Raw genomic sequence first — 20,648 nt, forward strand, 5'->3', positions numbered from 1 at the left:
TCTCCCCTAACCTCAGCCTTAGCCATCCTCCTCAACCTGCTTTGTTTCCCACGATTTTCTCTAAATCTCCTATGCCCCAGTTTTTTCTTTTTAATAGGGTTGACCTGAATCAATCAGCTGCAAAGAGATCACACTCTAAATTTAGTGTCTGAACACAGCAAATGTGTATTATTTCCGCAGCATCTGCGAGTCAGGAGGAGTTCGGGAGCATCTCAGTTGAGTTGTATGGTGGGATCACTCATGAGATTGTAGTTTTCAGAAGGTGTCATCAGAGAGAGGTCTGTTTCTCAAGTGACTGGCCAGGCCGGTGTCTGCTTCTCTGGGGCTTCCAGAGCATTCTCCATGACAGCTGGCTTTCTCTCAAGAAAACAGTCCAGGAGATCAAGGCCAGAGTCCTAATATCAGGAGCTCAGTCAAGAGTCACATACTATCAGATTACTCTTTGTACCAGCTCTGAAGTAAAGGAGAGAGACGAAGACAGGGAGACCAGGAGGCAAAGCTCAGGAGAACAATCATGAGAGTTGGCTGCCACATTTTTTCCCTGACTCTTTCTTCAATCTCCAACTCCATGTGTCCCCTATCTCCCCTGTTCTCAGTAGCTCAAATTCTTTAAATGTCAGATAGCCTGGAGACTGCTTAATAAAATCCTACTTTCTCTGCCTTATATTAATTTGGTATGATGAAATGTGAATCTAAACATTGCATATCAAATGACATAGAGCTGAAGAACTTTCTTCCCTTCTAAAATCCTACACTTGGTTGCTCTGAGATTGTGTCACTGAGACTAGATCCCCTTCTTGTTTGGAGGATTTGAACAACCTGGGTTTGCCTTAGAGAAGTGGCTTCGTGCTGGATGGTTTTATGTCAGTTTGACACATGCTAGAGTCATCTGAGAGGAGAGAATCTCAATTAGCAAACTGCCTTCACAAGATCCATAAGTGTAGGCCTGTAGGACATTTTCTTAGTGATTGACAGAGGAAGGCCCAGCCCATTGTGGGTGGGGTCACTTCTGGGCTGGTGGGTTCTACAAGAAAGCAGGCTGAGCAAGCCAGTAAGCAACACTCAACCTCCATGGCCTCTGATCAGCTCCTGCCTCCAGGTTCCTTCTCTGAGTTCCTGTCCTGGCTTCCTTCAGGGATCAACAGTTGATGTGGAAGTATAAGTCAAACAAACTCTTTCTTCCCCAATTTGCCTTTTGGTCATGGTGTTTCATCACAGCAATAGAAAGCCAAACTAAGACAGGTTTCAGTTTAGAGACCAGGGGTTTATAGACACAATTCTCTGCACTGATTTAAATTTATGTTTCCAGAGAAATGGAACCTGACGTCTACTTTTCAACTCAGGTTTAATATCGGAAGTGGATCTGATTTGCTCTGAACCTCTCAAGCACTACTGCATTTAGATTTTATACTTCTTTAAATGCACACATTTCCTCATCCTTTCTTGGTGATGGAGGCTGCAGTCCTTCTGTATGCTGTCCCTCTGCGCATCAGCTTGCTAAAGCTAACTTTGTTAGACTGACCGGTCACTCAGTGGTTTTTATCAGATGGGCATATCAACAACTAGAAAACATTGTAGCTTGTATAATCTCCCTCCCTCCCTTCCTTCCTCCCTCTCTCCCTCCCTTCCTCCCTCCCTCCCTTCCTCCCTCCCTTCCTTCCTTCCTTTCCTTCCTTCCTTCCTTCCTTCCTTCCTTCCTTCCTTCCTTCCTTCCTTCCTTCCTCTTCCTGCCCCTTAGACTCTTCTATGCTTCCTGAGTAAGGGTATTTTGTAGAATATTTTGTCAGTGAATTATTCTTGCCTTTTTTTTTCTGAATGCTTTGAAATCTATTCTTTCTTTCTTTCTTCCTTTCTTTCTTTTTTTAAGATTTACTTATTTTTATGTATATGAGTACACTGTAGCTGTCTTCAGAAACCCGAAGAGGGCATCAGATCCCATTACAGATGGTTGTGAGCCACCATGTAGTTGCTGGGAATTGAACTCAGGACCTTTGGAAGAGCAGTCAGTGCTTTTAAATGCCGAGCCATCTCTCCAGCCCGAAATCTATTATTCTACAGATGATGTTTTCAATCAGTTTTAGGAACTCTCCTTTCATTATTGCAAACTCTTCTCCCCCAAGTTTCCAATGCTTTTATACTGCGCTGCAACTCACTAGTGAAACAGTACCTACCCAATCCCTCCCACCTGCTAGCAGACTCCTTTGGCCTTAGCGTGTAGCTTTGACGTCATCAAGTGTTAATGAAAAGTCCTAGGAAAATTCTAAATTCTCTTATTGGTATTCTCATAGCACTTAGTTCACTTCTCTAAGCTGACACTTAAACTCATCCATATTTTTCTTCATGTTTTTCTTCTGCACCAGCCTCTGGAGAATAAGGGATTGATTGTTCATTCTTGTATTCTCTGTGCCAGGCATACCTAATTACCTAAGTGAATCCCAGGGTAATGGGGAAACACACAAACGGCATATGGAGGATTTGGTACAGGCTCTACTTCTGCGTAATTTAGACTTTTGACTACTGTTGAGCACCTGCACACAGCACACACCATGGTGTATGCTCTTTGCCATTCTCATAACCGTTTAACCATTCACACAGAGAAAACACCTAGGGCATCACTGTTTCATTGGTTCCTTTTATGCGTAGGCAACATTTATGTATTTTGTGAGGTTTTAGAAGCTTCCTTTCTGACACTTGCTTCTCGACAGTTTCTTAAACTGAAAACAGCCATTCATTAAGTTATTGTGCATGCGCTAGACTAAACGCTAGGGATAACACTTTCTGCATGATAGGGGTGGGACAGGAGAAGAATGCTGTAATCTGTAAAGCTCCTCTGCTTCTGGGAGTAAGGCCAGCATTAATACAACGCACGATTGTTATTTCTGAATGTCCCTTTGCAAAGAACAGCGTTTCTCAAACTTTCTTTGACCAGAACTAACATAAAGAAATACATTTTTTTTATCGCCATCCCTGTACATATCTACCCAAAAAGAGTAATTGTTTCTTAAAACTCCTTTTTGTCACGCACTCTGAGCTTTTCCCCACTACATTATTCTTATTAAAAAATTAACAGAGTGGTGAACCCGTCCTCCCAAACCGATTTTACAGAACTAGAGACCCAATCCACGGCGACTTGAAATAAGATATCTGATTGTAGTCTTTCTTTTCCAGGTCTCCCTTCACTCTTTAAGTTGCAAATAATGACCTTTTCAGTGATGGGGCCGTTCCCCTCCTCCCCCGGCTTCTTTAAGAGGGTGGTACCGACCCATCCAGGGGGTGGCGGAGGGGCAGGGCCCACGGAGTCTGTGGCGCAGGCCCGGCCCGCTCTTCCAGTTCTTGTGAAAGAAAGCTAGGGTGTGTGCAAGCAGAGATCGCAAGGCCGAAGCGTGGGCTGCTGGAGACCGGCGCGGAGGACTAGCGTTGTCTGCCCGCCGCGTTTCCGGCCGAGTCCGCGGGGGTCCGCGCGTGCGCAGAGCGTCCCCCCGGGGAAAGACCCTTTCGATCGCCCCGCGCCCGCGCGCGCGCCCGGGAAGCCAAAGTCCACGGTGGGCTCGGCGCGGCGGCGCGCGCCAGGGGGCGTTCCCGCGCGGCCGGCCCCGCCCTCTCTCGGCGCCGAGCTATCCTCCCAGTTTCCCCCGCGGTTCCTGCACTGAGGTTGTCGCCGGCGCGTCCCCTATCCCGCGGCTCGCTCGCCCTGCCGGTGCCATGGCGGCCTTCAGCAAGTACTTGACGGCGCGGAACACCTCGCTGGCGGGGGCCGCGTTCCTGCTGCTCTGCCTACTCCATAAGCGGCGTCGCGCCCTCGGCCTGCACGGGTGAGGCTCGCGGCCGCGCCGCCTTCCCCGGGCCCGAGCGGGGAGCTCCGGGCGCGCGCCTTGCCCTTCTTTCCCAGGTCCCGAGCTGCGCGGGTGCCCGCGGAACCGGGCCAGCGGTCCCGGAGCCCCGCGGCCCTCGGCCTGGCGGCCGCCGCGCAATCTCAACACCGCGGGAGGGAGCCGCGCCCCCTCACCACCTCCCCCTGCATGTCAACTTTATGGGTGCATTCTGGTTTTGCCATCTCATCGCCACTGAACGCTAAGGTTTGCGTTCGTTCGGGATGGGCATTACTCGCCAGCTCGACTTCGGAGTAGTGGCGGTGGATAGTGGCCAGGGGCGTTCCTTGGGGTTTTCTGGGTCCAGTGGGCACGGTTTTCTTCTAAAGCGGTGCCCTCTTTTTTCCGGAATTGGTCAGTGAATGCCCTGACATCTCATTTGGAAAGGTTGAATTGGCTCAGCGGTGTGTGGAGGACAAAGTTTCCTCCGTCGACTTTATAGGTGAAAGGTGAAAGTGTGTTTTAGGTGAAGATCACTTGTTAATTACACCATACAGCTACCTGCCTGGAGAGAATGTTAAAGTTTACTTTGAACTTTTGGGAGATTAGGAGAGAATGGAGAATTGAGTTCTGGGGGGTGAGATTACAGGCACAATTTTAATTTCTTGTCGCCCATTTGATTTCAGCGAGCGATAGAGAAAAGGTTACTTCCTAACTAAGCATTCTTACTAGTGTTTGGATATTTAATGTCCAGTCTTAGAATAATGCTTTCATGCATTTTATTTCATCAACCCTCTGGGCAGGTACTATTGTCTCCTGCTTTTGGTTTGCTCGGACTATCTTATTATTAGAATTTGGCCAAAAATACTAGCAGAGAGCTCCATGTATCCTTTCATGAAGTATTTTCTGTCTTATCTACTTGCTCATTGGCTGCAGCATTGGCCCTTCTCTTCCTAAATCAGCTTTACAAAATAATGATATGCCTCTCCTTCACATACTATTCGTCCTTTTTAAGGGTTCTTGGAGGGGGACGATTGATTTTAAATATTTTTCTATTAGATCGTGCCCTTTCTGAACTCTCATTTGGGATTAGAAGTTATCAGTTACTTGGAATGTGCCGATAGAACATATTAAATGCTTTACATTTAATTACTTGAATTAGTCTTTGTAGAGAAGTGTTTCAGCGCCTAGAGTAGGTATTTTAGTAGTGAGGGAACTTGACTGCTAACAGCTCTGACTGATTTAAAAGCAGTTCTCTTTACTGGGACACTGTATACATACAGAAAACAATATGCAGCATAATTGTCAGGTTTGCAGGTAAAAGACACCTGTGTAATCAGTGCCCAGATCAAACAGCAGACTGTTATCAGTACCCAGAAAACCCCTATGTCTCTTTCCAGTCACAGGCCAAGCCAACAGCTCTACTGGGAAATAATAGCAATAGAGGTGACATGGTATAACACAGTTTATCTTCCGAAATAATTGAAGCTGTTCATCTGCCATTCAAAAAATCTTTTTGAGAAACTTTGTGAACTTTCCGAAGATAGAATTATGCAACAGGTAGTTTACTGAACAAAATAGAGTTGTTGATCTTTCATTGTCGGAGGAGTAGCAAAATCTTTGCTTTAGACGTTAAACATTTTGAGGGGTGAGGATGCAGATGATGAGCAGATAAATCCAAAGCATACATTATTGAGATAAAAATGATTGAGCTTACATAAGTCACTACTATATAACTACAGGTTATATAGGCATATATCTAATAATATTAGAACATGAATATATATACACACACATATACACACACATATATATATGTATTAGATACTGTGTACTTTCTTATCTTTCAATCCCTATCTTTGGTTTCGCAGTGTGGAAGTTCTGTTTTACAGGCCTTTGGGTCCATTTGGTAACAGAGCTAATTAATTTTAACCTTCTATTTTACTGGCCCTTGGGTGCATTTGGTAACAGAGCTAATTAATTTTAATGTCTGGTACTTAACTAAGGAATAAGTGGTTGCTTGTCTTTATTTTTGTTCATCTTGTGAATAGTAAGTTTGTCTTCCCAGTACATAATCTCTTGGAATTGGAGAGCTAACAGAACTTGTAAAAAGTACTTCAGAAGTTACGTTGCAACATTATTCTAAATACTAAAGTGGATAAAATTCTGTTACTTTAAAATGCTATTAATGTAATTTTTATTACCCTATTAAATAACACACACTTTTATTATGGAATATTTTACATATATATGTATATATACATACACACACACACACATATATATATATATATATATATATATATATAATTATAATCCCCTATTCACTTTACCCATATTGTCTCATCCATCTGTTTGATCCCATTCCTTTTTATAGGTAAAACTTACATTTATTGGAATGTGCAATTCTTAGTTACACTTGTCAAACAAATGGAGACACTTGTATTAAATCCCTGTCATAAATTGGGACATTTTTGTCTCCTGAGAAAGTTCCTTTGTATTTCTTTCTAATAATTTCCTACCAGTATTGTGCTAACTTTTCCCACTTTACGTTAAGCAGTGGACTCTTATTTTAACTCATGGACAAAAGTTACTAAAAAGGAATTGTTTGTTTAGGCTATGCTAAACAAAAATGCTAAATTCTGTGCTACATGCTGTACGAGACAGATCTATGTGGCATTTAAAAATAAGTAAGCCATCTTAAGGAGCTTATATTCTTGTTAGGGAAAGACTTAAACATGGAATGTTGAAAGTGAAGAAGATGGTGCAGTGGGGTGTGCAGACACTTGAATACTAGCTTACTGTGTTAGTGGTTTGGCCCTTGCTTGAGTTTTGAACTTCTGCAGCCATGTGCAGTTCACTTGTAGGCTGTTGAGTGTGCTAGGCTGGCTTTCTTTGGGGTCTGATTGCGCTCTGTGCAGGCTCAACCCCTTCTCCCCACTGTTATTTTTATTTTGAGATTTAGCTCAGGTGTTTTGCATGGCTTATAACTTCTGACTAATGTGTCTACCCTTTGCTTTTCTGACACTAAGATTCCTCTTCTCTAGCATACACTACTTAGTTTTGTACGGGTTTCTTTTCTTGGCTTCTGCTTACATTAAAATCTGAATTTTTTTGAGGCTTTGGACTGAGTCATGCTTAATTTTCCAGTTTACTTAACTTTTATTTTTTGCTGTACAGGGATCATACCTATTAGGCCTTGTCCATGCTAGACAAGTAACTTAGCACTGAGCTAGGGAGACCTTGAGTGATATTTAAACCCCTCATTTGGATGTATCCCAGGATAGACAGTACATGTAACTGAGGGGATAAGTGATGCAGAGCTGTGGAAGAACTTTTTAAAGAATAGCGGACAGAAGCTGAGGAAGCAAATACAGGCCTTGTCATCATAGAAGTCATGAGTGTACCCCAGAGTCTGTACTGAGATCTGAAGAATGGGGAATCAGTAAGGCTAGCTCGAATACAAGGCTAGGGACCAGTCTCCATTGCCGCAGAATTTAACTATGCTAAGTAAGTAAGCCATGAAAGACTGAAGACAGAGGAAAGCAGTTTCCCTTCTCATCAATGCTTGTGAAACGAAGTTCAGATTTCTCATCCGAGGTTTCAGAGCTTTTCTCCACCTGGTCTCGTCTTACCTGGCTAATCTTACTATGGCCTTGTCTGCCAGTTGGTACTCTGTGTTGCAAATAGGCCAGTTTCTCCACTGTTCTGTGAGCAGGCTGTCGTCCTTCCTGGCTTCGGAGCTTTATCCATGTGATCAGCCTTATCTGTAATTTCTCTGTCTCCTTTGTTCTTTACCATTCTTAAAGGGCTAGAGAAGGGTCACCCTGACATGAAGTATTTAGCTGCTCTTGATGATCTAAGCGATGATCATGTTGCTTTTAACTGTGCATACAAGTGCCTTGCCTGCCGTACTCTGCTTCACTGGGTGTAATCTGGCTGGGTGTGTCACGTACACCTTCGTCTTTTGTCTGTAAATAGTGGGGCACAGTTTCCTCCCCAGCTTTTCCTGCAGTTTCAGGCAGCACATAGTTCTCTCACTCACAACTTTGCTTCTGCTTTATTTTAGGTCCCACTCACCTCTTGTCTTTTGAGCCTGTCTCATATCTGTGTTGCTTTTTTTGCATCTAAGCATGACCTCCAAAATAGCTATTATAGAAGAGTCTGTTAGAAAGTCAGTAGAATTAGTAGCAAAGATTGTATCTCAGCTTAGTAAATAACTTAAGATTTGTTTCGTTAGGACCTTTCTGATATAGTCCCACTACTGGGAACTTCTTTGCCGTTTCCCCAACCTGAGTCTGAGGGCCTGTTGCCAGGCTCTGCTGTAGCATTTGCATGCCCTCCTATCTAGCAGCTACTTCTTAACTTTCCTGCAGACTAAGTTGTCCTTTCCTTGAATCTGCAGGGCTGGCTTCACCTTTCTTTCACAAGTTCACTGAGGGTTTTGTCTGAGTCCCATGTGAGGGACTGGGTCTGAATGGCACCCTCAGAGTGTACTGTTGAGTTGAGCTGCATGGCTGGCCTTACTTGGGTTTCTAGAATAAAAGGAGATGCGTACAGGAAGCATACATTCAAAAGCATTAAAGGGTGTGTTGTCGTCATCCTTGGCAGCAGCAGCAGCAGCAGCAGCAGCAGCAGCAGCAGCAGCAGCAGCAGCAGCGTACTGAGCCCAGTTGTGGTAGACCAGATGAGGGTTGTAAGAAGTGTTGTCTGTGGTATAGGTGGTCCAGTTAGTTACAGTTCTCAGGGCAGCCCCTCTGTTCCAGTGCACTTGCGTGTGCTGTTCCTTGCCTGGAATGTTGTTTCCATGGCTGTCACATTGCTTACTTCCTCCCCTCTTTCAGTCATTGATCAGTTAGATCACAATCAGACCTATTGCCATTCAGTTTAAATAACATCCTTTTCGAGTGTCCCTTCCTGGCTATACCTTTCTCCTTAGCACTTATTATTACCAAGTGTGCTGGTCATTGTACTTAAGGACCTTGTTTACTGTACGTCTGTGCTGCTGGGATGTAATTAAGCTCCACAAAGGAAGGAACTTTTGTCTCTTTGTTCATTGGTCTATATAGTGCTGGTGTGTAGAATTGGGTTTGGCAAATTGTACTCAGAAAATACTGTTCAGTGATTGTACCGGTGGGATGCTGATTTCTTAGGGGCATGGTTACTGTTAATTTAAAAAGCAGCTTTCTTGTTATAACCCTAACCTAACCTAACCTTTTGGGAACTAGACCTCTTATGCCTTCTATTTGTAAGTTCAGAAACAATATAAATGATAGTGTTAATGTACGATTTTTAAAAACCAACTTTTGACAGTTAAGGAATAGAAATTAATATTAAAAATAAATTATATGACCACAAATATAGTAAACATGGTTTTATTTTTGCTTATTCTGTATTTATATACCCTTTACAGTTATAAGTGCATGTTTTGCTGTTTTCATTTAAGGCATAAATCCTGTTTTTCTTTATGACCTTTATGATACAGCTTTATGGCTCTATCCCATTTTATTTTAAATCTTTCTTGTTGTGTATTTTCACTGTGGAAGATTTGTTTTTTTCTCGTAGTACTTGAAATGGAGTTCAGAGCCTTGCTGGTGCTAACAGGAGTTCTACAACTGATCCATGCCTGTGAAATTTTAGGGACAGTACTGTATATTTTTTGCTTCTTTGGACAAAATTGTGGAAATAGGATTAATAATGTGGACATCCTAAACTATACAGATTGATGTGACTTTTTAAAATAAGTCATGCAAAATGATAATGCTATGAATGAGTGTTAGTATAATTTGCCATTACTGAGGGATTTTTTTTCTCTTTTAGAGGTGCAAAACAATATTAAAAAGTTAGTCTCCATGTGTTTTATAGATTAGCGAGAATGAGGTTTTGGTTTTTTTCATCCAGCAGCAGCAGCATCTTGATCATGAAGTAGCTTGGCATACTGATTGCTTAGGGCATGGCTATCGTTAATTTAACAGCAGCTTTCTTGTTACCCTAACCCTAACCCTAGCCCTAACCTTTTGGGTCTTTTCGGTTGGTAAGGGTTCAGAGGGTCACTTAGCCATGCCTTATCTATGACATCTCATCAGTTTCTGCACCTTATCTGAGACTCAGAAGACTAGGGATAATAGTATTTATTTAAGCCACCAGTTATGTGAAGATTGAATAAGAAAACATCTTAACCCAGTGCTCAGCTCAGAAGCCATCATTATGCCTACCAAAAGAAAACGAAAAAGACAACAAAATATCCCTTTGTTAGCTACCCAGAAATTGCTGAGGCTTCCTAAAAAACGCTCCTCAAATGTTTCAATGAAAATGTCCTTAAATAGTTTTTAAGTTGATGGATCCTTTTACGTTTAGGGCATCACACTGGTTTTCGAGACATAGTTTCAGGTCTTACAAGTTTTCAGTTGGCATCTCCTAAATAGGATACTCTGTATTTCTCCACCTGATAAAGAGGTGGTCTAAACTCATAGTATTCAACATGTGGTCTCTTGGGAGCAGAATAGAGCTGTGACCTACTTTGTAGACTATAGGCTTTGGTTAAAATAGCATGAAGTTGCACTCATTTTTATGACGACCAAATAGTTTTCACTGACTTCCCTTTTCAAATCGTTCCTTTGTTGCCGTGGATGTGTTTGAACCTTGAGTATTGGTTGGGTAATACACATCCTCTTTGGTGTATCACATCATCTGAAACTTTTGTTCCTTTAATTAGTATTCTTTCTGTATGCTTTCCTCATAAGTTAAAGAAATCAGATTAGAGTAAGTATAGGTAAGCCATAACCTTTTTGTTAATAGATACCCTTTGAGACTCGTTCTGGATCTTACCTGTAACTCACCAGCATCTTCTGGTGACAGACCTGTTGTTTTCCTTGTCTTTCTTACTGAGCAGAGCCTCCTTTTGAAATAATTCTGTTAGAACTGGAGGGAAGGGTCTTTCTGTCTGGGCTATGGAGCTGTCAGCATGAGGCTACTGAGACAGAGCTTGCTCTCACATTACAGAAGCAGGAGAGACCGTGGCTAGTCTAACAGTTAGTGTGTAGAGTCGCCACCATCGCTTCAGAGACCAGACTGATTTTAGTCTGACCTGTAAACTCATTTACTCCTAACATTTACTACACTCTTCTAAGTTCTCAGGCCATGCTATATCTCTAGAGAAATGCATTGTAATACTTTCTCAAGATCCACTCATCTAGGGCCTGACAAGTATTCCCTGCCTCTTGTCTTTCAGCGTAGAATACACACTGTAGTCATAGAGAAGAAAAAAATTACATTTTTTGAGTTATATATAGCAAATTAAATTCAAAATTATTCAAGATGTTATTTCTGTATTACTTTTGGAAAGTCTTAAGGAATGTTAGAGGTTGTTTAACATGGAATTTGTACTGTGTATCAGGGCATTGGGCCCTTGGTTAGGAAAAATCAAGACATTTTTACTGGAGTCACTTTGGTTGTCGCCATCTGTGTCAATAGGTAAGCATAGGACACAGGACTTGGACTGTTGGCTGTGTTTTTCAGTGGAAACTGTAACACACACTATGGTATTTGGTTAGGAACAACTATGAATGTTATGTTTTGATTTTGTTTTGTTAACTTTTGAGATAGGATCTCATCTAGCCCAGGTTGGCTTTGAACTCGGGGTATCTGAGGATGACCTCAAACTTCTGAGCCTCTTGTCTCTGTCTCCTGAATTTTGGGATTACTGGCATATATTACTATGGTTTTGCATTTTTTTTTAAATTACCTTTCTTATCCGTTGCTAGTATAGCAAATCTGAGTGAGTGCAACAGAATAAAGATAAGTGGCAAAGGACGTTCATCAGAGCATGGTCAGTAGCGTGATGCCCATACATAGGCACAGCAGCCTCAGCACTGTACGTAGCATCAGGCACACATACTCGGACTGAATGATTTACTCCATGTGTAGATATCTTGATGACATACTTGTTTTATTATTATTTTTTTCAGACCACAATTTAATATACTTCCTTATTATTTATTCACGTATTTCAAGACAAGATCTTACGGAACCCAGGCTGGCTTTGAACTCAGCTGTGCAATTAAGGATGAGCCTTCTGCCTCTCATTACTCAGGTGTTAAGACTGCAGGCACGCACTGCCAGCCCTAACATAATAGTTCATGGCTGTTGGCATTAACAAATGATGCATTATGTGGAGTGGAGCAGCTTCTTGGGTGTGTAACAGTTTAGCTACTGTGTTCTGTTTATATGTTACCCATTGTATGTTCTCAGTTTAAAATGTTTATGAAACTTAAGCCTGCGAAATAAGCAACATTATTTTGTTTTGTTTTGTTTTGTTTTTTTGGCTTTTTGAGATAGGGTTTCTCTGTATAGCCCTGGCTGTCCAGGAACTCACTTTGTAGACCAGGCTGGCCTTGAACTCAGAAATCCGCCTGCCTCTGCCTCCCAAGTGCTGGAATTAAAGGCGTGCACCACCACGCACCCGCAACATTGTGTCTCTAAAGAAGCAAGTAATTATTTTAATGTAGTAAATAGCACTAGACTAGACCCAAGGAATAGTTTTAAAATTATTCCTTTAATGCTTCATTATTTCAAATATTAACCAGTTTTGAATACTAAAAGTTTTAATACATCTTAAATTTGAATACTAAACACGAAAAGGAAAAAGCACCTATCGTTTATCTGTTATGTTACATTTCATTGGCCCTAAAACTACTTTTTTTCCACATTATAACAAAAATACTGTGTATGGGCTTATATGGAGGGCTTTAAATTCAGTGTTATTACTGTTCTTCAGTATATCATAAGCTTAGGAAAACAAGAACTTGTAATAGAATGATATATTTTCCTTTTCCAGACCAAGGGTTGGAGGAAGTAGGCTGACCTGAGATCAGTAGGTGGTTATAAACCAACTTCTCAAAGGATGCTGAGACTATGTCCTCCTCCTGAGAATTGCAAGCTATGAACCTCAGCATATGAAAATAGAGTGATCAAGCGAGACACTGACACTTACCTTGGCCCTCATGCATTAGCTTACCACTGCACCTACACACCATCACACGTGTGTATCACACATGTACACATGCACAAAGAGAAGACCTTTGAAAGAGCCATGCAGTATAACGTTTCAGCTCCACTTTTCTAGTTCAGTCTCAAGCACTCCTGCTATGTTATATTTAGAATACCCCTTGGAGGAAGTGGGATCAGTGTGGGGTAAAATATAAAACTTACCCAGTACATTCAGTTGAATGCTGTTTCTTAATAGGCTAGACGGTGAGGTTAGCACTTTGAATGAATGTGGAAGTACAAATAATAGACAGTCCATATAACCTAAGAATTCCTAGATCTGGGTTAGGAATGTAGTCTTTTGGGAGAGAACATGGAGCTAGGAAGATTTAATTAATTTGCTTGTTTATATGGATAGAGTTCACCTTTGAGCACAATCTTAATTTCTTTTCCTTGAGGAGTCAAAGGTGTTCCAAGTGTGGAAAACAGCTTGAACAAAGACATTGAGAAGGGTTAGCAGGGACATGAAAATTGGAGATAGTATTATAAACTGTTTAGTGAATTTTTAATCTTATATTTTAGACATATTTACATTTATTGTTCACATCAGTTGTTTGGGATAGTTTTATTATTTTTCGTTTGTGAGCAAGGAATCAAAGAGGTTTTACAACATTAGGTGTGAGAGTCCTTAGGACTGAATTTATCGGGGGTAGAGAGATGGCTCAACATTAAGAGCTTTTGTTGCTCTTGCGGAGGACCCAGGTTTGCTTCTCAGCCCCCACAGGGTGGCTCACAACCATCTGTAGCTCCAGTCCCTGGAGATCTGCTACCTTCTGACCTCACTGGGCAGCAGCCACTCAAGTGGTCCAAATATGTGCAGGCAAAACACTCATATACATAAGAAACCTTAAATCTACAAACAATTAAGATTGACCTAATCATGTGGATCGTAAAGAATAAATCTTTTTACTCAAATTCTTTTAAATGAACTATGATCCAGAAGAATGATCAAGACTTATTCATGGGCTGAAAAAGATTTTATAGTAAACACAAAACAAAGTTAATTGTTATATTCATTATTAAAATATAATGTTGAATTATGTAACATTTTTTCCTTTTATGTATGCATGTGTGCCTGTATGTGTTATGTATATGTTTGTCTGTGTGGGTTTGTGAATATGAGTGTGGGTGCCTGTGGAGGCCAGAGGTGTCTGGTGTCCTGGAGTTGGAGTGACAGGGAGTTGTGAGCCATGTGATCTGAGTGGTGCCAAACTTGCATCCTCTGGTATGCGCTCTTAACCACAGAGCATTTCTTCAGTCCTGCTTTGAAAATTTTTCTTCAACTGTCTGAAATGTGTTAATCCTATTAATTATTTCAGTTGTATATTTTATTTTTTAAATTTTATTTAGTCCTTTCAGGTCAGGTGCTACTTTCATCTATTTTTCCTTAGTGGATAATATTATATTTAAAAAAATTATGGGTCTGGCGAGCTGGCTCTATAGTTAAGAGCACTTGCTGCTCTTCCAGAGGACCAGAGTTTAATTCCCAGCACCCACATGGCTGTAATTATAGTGCCAGGGGATCGATACCTTCTTCTGGCCTCTATAGGTACCAGGCACCCATGGGCTGTACGGACATGCATTCAGGCAAGACACTTAGACAGTAAAATAAAACAAAAAACATTTTAAAAATGCATTTACAGAGTATTTAAAAATAATACTCTGTATATTGTTTTTAAGGCATTTCTGGAAACGTAAACATTTGAAATCTGTGGTCTGCATTTTCTGTAACTTCTGTTAGTCTTGGTAAGTGTGTAGTTTTGCTTGATTATTGTTGGCTGTCGCCTGGACATTTGATCTAAAATTAACTTTCAGAATTATTTTGAAACTTAACAGCTAATGTCTTTCTTTAAAGAGCACTTGGCTTTAGATTACCTAGGTGGAATGCCAGTCTACATATTAATAAACAAAAGCAGGATTCATATTTCAGAATTCATGCTATAGTTACATCATTGTAATAGTAAATCTCTGTCACGTTAAATCACCTTCTCCACTTATAAACTCAAATCTAAACATTCCTTTGTCTTTGACTGGTTTCCACATAGTTCTCTTATTGGAATATGAACACAAAACATAGTCCAACAATTGCTTTATAGAATTCTTTCTTTACTATTATTCTTTATTATGGCCAAGGACTTGCTGCCCTCTGCTCTTCCCACAGGTGCGTGGTCTGTGGGAAGGAAAGTGTTTTGTTTTGCTGGGCAGTAGTTTGGAGCTGAAGGTGTCTGATACTTCCCTGCCTTTACCTGTTCTTGAGCATGCACCCTTTCTCCTTCTCACTTCCCTCCTGAGTTCATCCTCACACCTAATCTGCTCCAGCCATCATTTCTAATAATTTCCTTGGCTGTTCTTCCTGTCTGTATAGCTACTGCCTTTGTTAGGTGTTGATTATGGCTGACGGGATAATTTATATACTCTAGTCTGTTCTCACTGCCTCATATAGCACTAACATCTGAATCTTCACCATGTGTTAGGTCCTGTCATAAACGCTGTATGTGTCTTAGCTGATGGAAACTGATGGAGATGTTGTAACTGATGGTGGTATTATTTCCATTTTGTAGTCAGGAAAACAAGGTACAGAACAATTCTATAAGTTGTCCAAAGTCACACACAGTGTCATAAGAATTCTGATCCAGAAATTCCCTCTAGTGCTATAACTGTGCTTATAGCTAGAACACATTTAATTTGTCTTTAAGGTAAATGTATTTTGTTATTGTTGTTGTTTCACTAGAAAGGGCCTCTTTCCTTTCTCTATCCCCTTATGAAATAAATGTTTCTGCTCATGGTATCCATGTCATTATTCACCTCCACCTCCTTTATGTCACCTCCACACTAAGTCTGTTCCATGCCAAGTCTCAGTTTAGGTTTTACATGAGTAAAGGCTTAGGTTAGCATTAGTTCCACTTTTCTCTGTATTTCAAAGCACTGCTTAGATCTAGTGCTTGTCTGATTTTATAGTTCTATCTGTATTTTACTCTAGCTAGATTGTAATCTCTTTGAAGGCAATACTATTCCTATTACTGTGAGCCTGTAGTATGGTGTAGTATTGCTCAAAGCTTATAAAATGGTTGTTTTCAATTTTTAATTGCATATCATATATTTCCTTAATTTTAAATAATTATTTCTTTTAAAATTAATTTTGTTTTACTTATGTATGTTGTGGATACACTAATGTGCCATGTGTGGTGGTCAGAGGACATCTTTAGGGAGTTGGTTCTCTTTGCACCGTGGGTTTGGAGGATTGAACTCAAGTACTTGTACCCACTAAGCTGTCCCTAAATTGGTAGTTCCTTACTTTAAACACGTACTCTTCCTTAGTACAGTGTGAAGGCCTCTTCCTGTATATGTCTGTCCCCTGTGGAGTTTTCTTGTTCCCACTCTTGTTTCCTCTCCAGGGCTGTTGGTTTCCTTTCTTTTCTCCATCCTTCCACACAACTTTAAGAACAGATTTTGAGTCCAGGGGATCAAAAGTCAGTGTTTTGCATTCACTGTCTCCATATTTTACGGCATGGTTTCAGCTCCCTTTAGATTTTAGAAAACAGAAATCATGCCTCTGAGATGACAGAGTTGCCTTTCTTGAGTACTTAGAAGAATGGAATTTAATTTGAGAATTCCATAAGGAAAAACATGTTTCATGTTAGATTCTTTCTCATAAATAAATGAGTCTTCAAGTCTCTATTTACTGACTTAAATATGGGTATGTACTGTTTGCTTTATAGGAACATATTGTTAGAAAACTTGGCGTCAGTGTTAAGAAATGTAGCTATTGTCGGTAGCATTTGGCTTTTTAGGTTTTATACTTTTGGCCTCAGTTGTCTTCTAAATCTTAGAAGTCAGTTAATGGAAGAGAAAAACTCCAGATTTTTATTGAATTGACTTGTGTATTGACTGTGTATTTTTTTTAAGCACTTTGGCCATCTGTGAAAGTAGTTTGTGTCCAGGGAGATGTCTAAAATTCCGACTTTATTCACAATGAAATACAAATAGCTGAATTACTTGGGAAAATGCTAGTTGGTAGGAGGAAGTGAATGTGGTCGTTAGCTGAGCTTTATTTTGAAATGGCGCTTATTAAAAACAGCCATGTCCCGTGGGTCTCACGAAAGCCAGGTGTCCTGTCCCCTCAGGTGTCTGTTGAAGGAAGGAAGCTGTTCACTCTCTTGTTCTGTCGATCTGCCGCCTTTCCTGGAGTGAGCCACTCATGTATCTGGTCCTTAGATTTTTCTTCTTCTTCATAGACAGATTTCTAAAGTCTTGGTCTGAAACTAAATTTAAAGGAGAAAACAAAATGCAAGTTTGGAAAGTATCTACCATATGTCAGACAGTGTTAGGCATCAGTGATATGGAGATGGCGAGGACAGGGATCCCTCCTTGTGGTGAGGGGCAGATGCACTGTGTGGATTGCGGATGAGTGCAGAGATACTTGGCATTCTTTCTTTGGAGGGAAAAATTGGGCAAAGAAGACTTTAAGATAGAGTTGCTGGATAGTTTGTCATCCTGATTGGTTCAGTTTAAAACTGAAAGGAGATATATTAATCCCTTTGTTAGCACACAGTGAATGTGAGGAGGACCAATCTGACCTTTATCTCAAGAAGTCAAATAAAAGATGGCTGTGAGTGGCCATCTGGGTGCCAGGCCCCTCCTGAGAGTACCAAGTTCTCTTAACAGTGAGCCTCCTCTGCGATGCTGATTTGGTTGTTTTTTTTTTTTTTTTTGGTTTTTTCGAGACAGGGTTTCTCTGTGTAGCCCTGGCTGTCCTGGCACTCACTTTGTAGACCAGGCTGGCCTCGAACTCAGAAATCCACCTGCCTCTGCCTCCCGAGTGCTGGGATTAAAGGCGTGTGCCACCACGCCCGGCTGATTTGGTTTTTGAAATAAGTTTTCATTATGTAACCCAGGTTGGCCTGAAACTCATAGTCTTCTTGGTTCAGCCTGGGAACCAAGAAGTGTGTGCTATGACGCTTGCCTAGGAAGACTCTAAGCAGCAGCAGTAACTTATAAAGACAGTGCAGCGTGACAGTGTATGGATTAACACTTTATAAGGGGGGATGGTCAGAGACCTGTCACGTCACAGTTTAACCTGATTAATGTTAGAGTATCTTCACATAGAGTCTGTGCTCGGGGCAGATGAGCCTGATTGGGCAGGAGCCAACACCTGAGCTGCTTCAGTACCGTGCTGTAGAATCTGGACTTATTCTGGAAACTGTGCTTCTTTTAAAAGTTTTAGATTCAAACTACATCTCATGGTATAAAATTAAAAAATAAAACCCAGAACTACTGACAGGATAAGAACAATCTAGTTTTTGTTATGTTTTAGTAGTGACATTATACATGAAACAAATATAAAGCAAATATAATGCCTTATAATGCTTTATGCTCGGTAGCTGTTTCAACTTTGCAGGTGTCTGTTCTTTGGGAGTTTTCTTTATAAATCTTTGGGTGTGATGCTTTTTCTTGGGATGGGATGGGTAGGAGGTGTTATCTGACAATTTTCTCAATGTCTCATCTTTCCAATTCCTTACTTTTATTTTTCCCTTTATCTCACTCCTGAATAGGTGATCAGTTTTGGAAATTTATGTTTTTCTAGGAAATTAGACATATCATCCAAGTTTTTAAATTAATTTATAAGATATCCAGAGATAAAGACTCCCTGCTTTAAAATTGTAATAATTTTTTGTGTTGTGCTTTTGTATTCCTCTTACATTTTTAATTTTGAGAGAGGGCCTCACTGTGAACTCCAGGCTGGCTTCCTGTCCTGCCTCAGTCTCCATGGCCTTGGAGTTAAAAGGTAGGCACAGCCTTAGCTGGCCAGTATTCTTCCTTTAGGATTAGATTACCAGCTGCTTTATTTCTGAGGAACTAGCTCTTGGATATTTATTGCTTAAGGTTGACATGTTTTCTGTGGATTGTATATTAGGTCAAATGAGATTAATTCAAGGTACGTGCTCTAAACAGAGAATGCTGTGGAGATTTAGAGGAAGAAAGTCATGGGGAGAGCCATTTGGCAGTGGCATGAGGGCACAGGGAGAGCTGATTTGGGGGTGGACATGAGAGTGCAGGCACTACTTCAGAATTCTGATCCTGTTTTCTTGGATTATATACCCACAAGTAGAATTGCTGGATCATATGTTAAGAATTCTACTTTAAATTTTTGAGGAATTTGTGTTTTCTTTTTAATAACCCAGGGTTATGTTCTTGCTAGCTGTACAAGAATTCCCTTTTCTGTATATCTTTGCCAATATTACTATCTTTTGTTTATCTGGTGATAGTGATCCTATTAGGTATTAGGTAAATTCACTGTAACTGTCTTTTTAAAAAGGATTTATTTATTATTATACATAAGTGTACTGTAGCTGTTTTCAGATACACAAAAAGAGGGTAGTTGTGAGCCACCATGTGGTTGCTGGGACTTGAACTCAGGACCTTCAGAAGAACAGTTAGTGCTCTTACCTGCTGAGCCATCTCGCTAGCTCCTCACTGTAACTGTTAAAAAGTATTCATTCTTTTTTTTTATTTATGTGTATACCTGTGTGAGCTAATGTGTACCATGTCTTGTGCAGGTAAGTGGGAAGCCATAGGAAGTGGAGTTACAGGTTGTAGTAAGCCTTCAAATGTGGACTCTGAGAAGTAAATGTGGGCCCTTTGAAAGAGCAGGAAATACTTTCAAATGCTGGGTCATTTCTCTAGCTCTCAGTGTAGTTTTATTTGCATTTTATTGATGAATAAAGTTGAACATGTTTTGATGTATCCATTAGCTACTTATATGCCTTTTGAATATTGACTGTTGCTAATTTTTGAATTACTTGTTTGCTTGCCTTTTTAAAACATTCTTTGTTTTGAATGCCAATATTTTCTCTCATTCTGATATCACTTCTGCTTTGTAGCAGTTCTATAGTTTGTAATATGTTTTAAACAATCCTATAATATACACACTTAAATTATGAACAATAACACTAAGTACTGTTTTTTAAAAAGATTTATGTATTTTTATTTTATAAGTATTTTTACATTTTATATTTATATTTTATAAATCTTTTGCCTGAATGTTTCTAAGTGTACTGCATGTGTGCCTTGTCCCCATGGTCCCCAGAAGAGGGCACCAGATTCCCTGGAACTGGAATTTCAGTTTTGAGCCATCATGTGGGTGTTGGGAACTGAACCTGGGTCTTCTGCAAGAGTAGCCAGTGCTCTTAACTGCTGCTCTGTCTCTCCAGCCCCAACATGAGCACTTTTAAAAATGAAACATCCGGACGGTGGTGGTGCACACCTTTAATAACAGCACTTAAAAGGCAGAGGCAGGGAGATTTCTGTGAACTCGAGGCCAACCTGGTCTACAGAGGGAATTCTAGGACAGCTAGGGCTACACAAAGAAACCTTGTTTCAAAACAAACAAATAACCAAAACAAAACAAACAAAAAACCCCTAAAAACCATTCTTTGACTTGGAGTTAGGTTTGTCTTTCTAGCTTTGCTTGGTCTTGTTTGTCTTTATGCTGAAAATGAAATGTACAGATTGAGCCCAGTGAGGCATTGACAGAAGAGGGTTGCTTGTACATGGCCCCTGCGTATACATGACTTGGAGATGCGCAACAAAGATGCCCCTTTTAAGAGAGTCTTACTGCCTTCCTCCGAGCAATGTGCTTGCAGCCTATGTTTCGAGTCTGCTTCAGACACATGAATCCCCAGGTCATGAGTTAACAAGAGCAGCATACATTTGGATAAGTGAGCAATGCAGAAGTATAAAGACCTTTCAGGTCATCACACAGCATTCTTTACAATACTTACTTAGAACGTAGCT

At 40.6% G+C, this 20,648-nt stretch overlaps 1 protein-coding gene across 2 annotated transcripts in view; it reads left to right on the top strand.

Annotated features, from left to right (window-relative positions):
• The first annotated feature begins 3,305 nt into the window (after nt 1–3,305).
• Abcd3 (ATP binding cassette subfamily D member 3) overlaps nt 3,306–20,648 on the top strand; it is a 57,836-nt gene continuing 40,493 nt past the window's right edge. The window contains exon 1 of one of the 2 annotated variants that reach the window (XM_029475605.2): nt 3,306–3,812. In XM_029475605.2, coding sequence (XP_029331465.1) covers nt 3,703–3,812 — 110 coding nt within the window. In that variant the 5' untranslated portion in view covers nt 3,306–3,702. The remainder of the gene's footprint in view (nt 3,813–20,648) is intronic. The other variant, XM_021157215.3, reaches the window with a different exon arrangement.

The sequence above is a fragment of the Mus caroli genome, unplaced genomic scaffold, assembly GCF_978045245.1.
Source record: "Mus caroli unplaced genomic scaffold, Mus_caroli_1 scaffold_3, whole genome shotgun sequence".
In the NCBI taxonomy this organism is placed as follows: domain Eukaryota; kingdom Metazoa; phylum Chordata; class Mammalia; order Rodentia; family Muridae; genus Mus; species Mus caroli.